This window comes from Priapulus caudatus, unplaced genomic scaffold, assembly GCF_000485595.1.
Source record: "Priapulus caudatus unplaced genomic scaffold, Priapulus_caudatus-5.0.1 Scaffold41, whole genome shotgun sequence".
Classification (NCBI taxonomy): Eukaryota; Metazoa; Priapulida; class Priapulimorpha; order Priapulimorphida; family Priapulidae; genus Priapulus; species Priapulus caudatus.
This window is the reverse complement of record NW_014577102.1, coordinates 454,116-458,589: the sequence shown is the minus strand read 5'-3', so window position 1 is coordinate 458,589 and position 4,474 is coordinate 454,116. Positions and strand designations below refer to the sequence as shown.

Genomic DNA, 4,474 nt, shown 5'->3' with positions numbered 1-4,474 from the left:
GGTTCCTGATACCATCCCTGAGCATTCCACTGGTTCGGCGTGTATTGGAACAACTTTGGGACTAACAGGGTTTACTAGAATCCCACCACTCCACCACAGAGTCACCGCAGTAGACGTTAGATGAGCGCTGTCGCTATGCGGCACTTGTTGTATTTCAAGTTGGTCGATTATTTACGTTTCACGTTATTAATATATTAGTAACAATTTTTATTAAACAAGTATAATGAACAAAAAATAAACAAACGTTAACAAAACGTTTAACATGTTTAATGTTAATGTTAATTATTGTTTAATGTTGATTTGATGTGTTTCTGAATGTCGTTTCTCGTTCAGGTCATTTGTTACTACCGCCAAACGAGTGTGGGGCATGGACGGTTTATTAAAAGATCCGTGTCCCGAGGGATCACTGGATGAATCGCAGAGTGGCGCACAGACACAAGACACTTTCATCCAATCAGAAGAGCAGGTGAGAAAGATGTCAGCTTGGTTTGCTAACTCACCCAGGCCCAAACGCTGTAGCAACGTTCACGCACTCATCACTCGTCATTTGGGCATTCGCTCATCACTGTCAGTCGAAGCAAAACCTTTCTAGAACCAAATAAATACCACTGGTAATATCTACAAATCTACCTGTACATCACTGTCTAAAGTATTTTACGCGAGGGCTGTGATGAAGACTATGAATAAATTATATCGCCAGCACTGTAACAGAATCAACTAAACGACCTTACTAGCACGCCTCGGACTGACCATACGTCAGTGCATTAATACTATTGGTCAATAATAATCACTTGAGCGTATCACGTGATAACGAATACCTTCCAATACGTTTGTGAGACTATTCTGTGACAAGTACTATGCTAACACTTGTACTTCTTTCATTGAGCTGCGAGAAAGCATTTGCTTAGAAAATTAAGTTATACAAATATCGAATTGCGGCATAGAATGTGCTGGGTGTGTTAGCGGGAAATAATGCATTGCCCACCACTCTCGTTTCAGATGTCATCTCCATTGACCGATCTTCGCACACGTCAACTAGCAAGCAGTCTGTTTGCGGGCATGTACGATGGTGCCACCGACCCGCACGCCTCCATTCCACCCTTAACCCGCTTGCCAGATCTACCAAGCCCTACATCGGCTTCCTACGTGAATGTGTGGAGCTCAGAGCAGAGCAGTGCCTGTCTTGATCCGGGTGAAGAGGAGCGATGCAGCGGGGACACGGTTCATCCAGACCAGACTGTCGCGGTCGCAAGCGAAGATAGTCTGCCGCCAACGACTTTTCAGGCAGAGGATACACCGTTTTGGAGTACGGGCTAACTCTATACTCTCCTCTCTCCTTGCTAATTAAAATTTCAGCTGAAAATTTAATTATCCAATCTCATCCCTGTCTATAATATAGATATGTATAATATAGATACTATCTGTAATATAGGTGTAATAATAAAATATAGGGCCATAATAAAAATATTGTTTGTTTGCCCTCACCCGACCGACCCGCCAAAAACGGGCCGACTCAAAAAAATGTATTGATCTTTCCCATTCTTTTTTTTTTATAAATTGTATCACTGTACATTATATAAATCTGTAGGCAATACATTATATCAGGAGTGAATAATAGAAGAAGAATCTCTCTAGTGAATAATAGAGTGAATAATCTCTATTATTCACTCCTGATTATATGTACCAAGCAAAACAAGCATTCAACATAAAAGCTATCTCCACACAAGCACACCCGATCATGTAGACACCATGCTGAATTTGTAAAAAGACCCCCTTTAAAAAAAGAAAAGCCTACATGCCTACCCAAACTTTTCAGCCTGGGTCGGGTGAGGGCAAACAAAAATGTTTTAATTGTGGCCTAATATAGATACTATAATAATATAGATCTGTGTAATATAGATACTATCAAGAGCGTATAAAGAAGGAGAGCATACAATGGTGAAATGCTGAAACCATGTTGCAGTATTAGTCGAATTAATAAACTTTCCTCGTTTTATTTTGACGATTCTTTGCAGTATTATTGATCAGCTGTCCTACCTTGCTAATATAAAACAAACCGCTTGTCCCTACGATGCCTCTACGCTGAGATAATGAGCAGTGAAAATCTGGTATTTTTGCCAAAAACCGACTCCAGATCAGTCGGTACTGCGACTGTCTCTCGTTTTGTGTACTGTACGTTGCTTCTGGTCGCCGCTGTGTAGCGATGACTCAATACGTTATTACTACAGCATTACTACATCCAGCGTAAGGGGCGGGCCATCACCATGGCGATAAAGAACAAGACGTTTTTGTGGAGTAATGGCTGCGTCAAAGACTGGAAATGCGAGAAAAGATAGTAAAAGGAAAATAAATTTCACTGTCAATGAATGACGGAAACACGCGAGATTTCCCAAAGCTATCGGCAGAACGAAAGGCAGTCGCAGTACTGACTGATCTGAAGTTGGTTTTCGGCGAAAATACCAGATTTTCACCGCTCATTATCTCAGCGTAGGGGCATCGTAGGGACAAGCGGTTTATTTTATATTAGCAAGGTAGGACAGCTGATCAATAATACTGCAAAGAATCGTCAAAATAAAACGGGGAAAGTTTATTAATTCGACTAATACTGCAACATTGTTTCAGCATTTTACCATTGTACGCTCTCCTTCTTTATACGCTCTTGATACTATATATAGATAGATCTATATTATACACTCCTGATACTATGTATATTACTGGATCAAAACCTGTTCTCCCTCTATCTCTAATTTCTCTGTATCTCCAATATTTCGTGTAATTAATAATTATAGTAATAATCTCGATAATTTCCTGCGCTCATTCGCAGACACTAGAACTGCTTCGTAAGATGGCGAATCGCTCGAACGTAAACACCGTCTGCCAGAAGCTCAATGAGCATCTCGCGATGACGACGGACATGCACCAGCGCTCTCGCCTCTGCGCGAGCATCTGCGAGCTGATTGGCCGGCACGCGCCGTCCGACGAGTGGCGGCTCCGCGCGATCAACTACCTGCTGCTGACGGCGGGTGACGCGGTTGCCGGCGGCGACGTCGAGACGCTGCGACGGATGCTGCGGCACGGCGACGATGAGTTGAGGACGATGGCGGTGACGGAGTATGCGAGGTTGCTGGGGAAGGATGGGCTGCCGACGCATCTCATCAGGATAGGAGTGTGGGAAAGGAAAAACAACAAAGAATAGAGACGAAGACAGGAAGTAAGGGAGAATATAGAGAAAGAAAAAGATGATAGAAAAAAAAAAAAAAATTGTAGAACAAAAAGAAAGAAGGAGTAAAATAAGAGAGATAAGAGAGAAGATAAAGAGAGAGAAAAAAAACATAGGTAGGTACAGGGTGAGGGGTAGGTAAGATGGATCGGAGGGTTCAAGAAAAGATAAAAGAGAACAAGAAAAGGAGAAAAAAAATAGAAGGTAAAAAAAAGGAAACATAAAGAAGAAGTAAAAGAAAGAACAAAAAAAAGGAAAACAAAAAAAAAAAAAAATAGAAGTAGAAGTAGAAAATAAAAACAATGATGAAGGTAAAAAAAAAGGAGTGAGGGTAGAAAGGTAGCATAGCTCAGCAGAGGGCATATAAGAACAGAAATAACGAAGTAGAAAAAACAACTCGAGACAAAAAGTAAGAGGGCGAGAAGGTGGGTAGGTAGGATGAGTGGTAAGGGCTAGAGGGCTAGGGTAGGTAAGGGTGCAGGGCTAGGGTAGAGGGGGATGAGCGGTAGGTGCGGGCTAGGGTAGGAGTTAGATCGAGCCGTAAGGGTGAGGTAGGGTGAGGGTACGCTGAGGATAGGGATTAGAGTGCGATGAGAGGTAAGGGTGAGAGCAGGTAGAGTATCGGAGGTTAACTCGTAGCAGTAGATGAGGTTAAAGGTGAGGGGTAGGCGTAGGTAAGGGTTAAGGGTAAGGATTAGGTGGAGTGGAGGTAGCGTTAAGGGTGGCGTCGAGATAAAGGCATGAGGACGGATAAGGCGTTAGAGGCAGGCGGTGAGTGGTAAGGAGTGAGCGTGGACGGGCCAGTTAGATGCCTACCTGCTCGATGGATCCGTCCAAGGAAGTGAACGGTTGAATTGGAAAAAATTGCCGAACAAGACAGGGTGAATAAAGTCAATCTGAATTTATTCCACTCATTCATGCTATATTATCTTACATAAAGATTACCCTTTAAAAATTCTGTAAAACGTTTATCCTAGCATACGCAGAATAGCGGAATATGGCGGATATAGAAAGTTACTGAAAAACTAGCCATCTGCTTAAGTGCAAGTTCGTGCATTTCTCTACACAGGCACAGCAGATAAATCACTCACTAAAATTACTTAAAAGCGTTTCGCCACTAGAATATCTACTGCAACACTATGGCCGTCGGTTAAGTGCCAGATTCTGTTGCTTTGTTTCTCTACACAGACTCACTACAGGCGTATATCTCGTGTCACGCGGTTAACCCCGATCGTGTTTACAGGCCCCCCCCCC

At 42.7% G+C, this 4,474-nt stretch overlaps 1 protein-coding gene across 1 annotated transcript in view; it reads left to right on the top strand.

Moving 5' to 3' along the window:
* The window catches only part of LOC106820253 (AP-4 complex subunit epsilon-1-like), a 13,411-nt gene extending 10,215 nt beyond the window's left edge, over nucleotides 1–3,196 (top strand). Inside the window, exon 11 of the mRNA XM_014824788.1 lies at nucleotides 2,825–3,196. Within this exon, the coding sequence (XP_014680274.1) occupies nucleotides 2,825–3,196 (372 nt within the window). The remainder of the gene's footprint in view (nucleotides 1–2,824) is intronic.
* The last annotated feature ends 1,278 nt before the right edge of the window (nucleotides 3,197–4,474 follow it).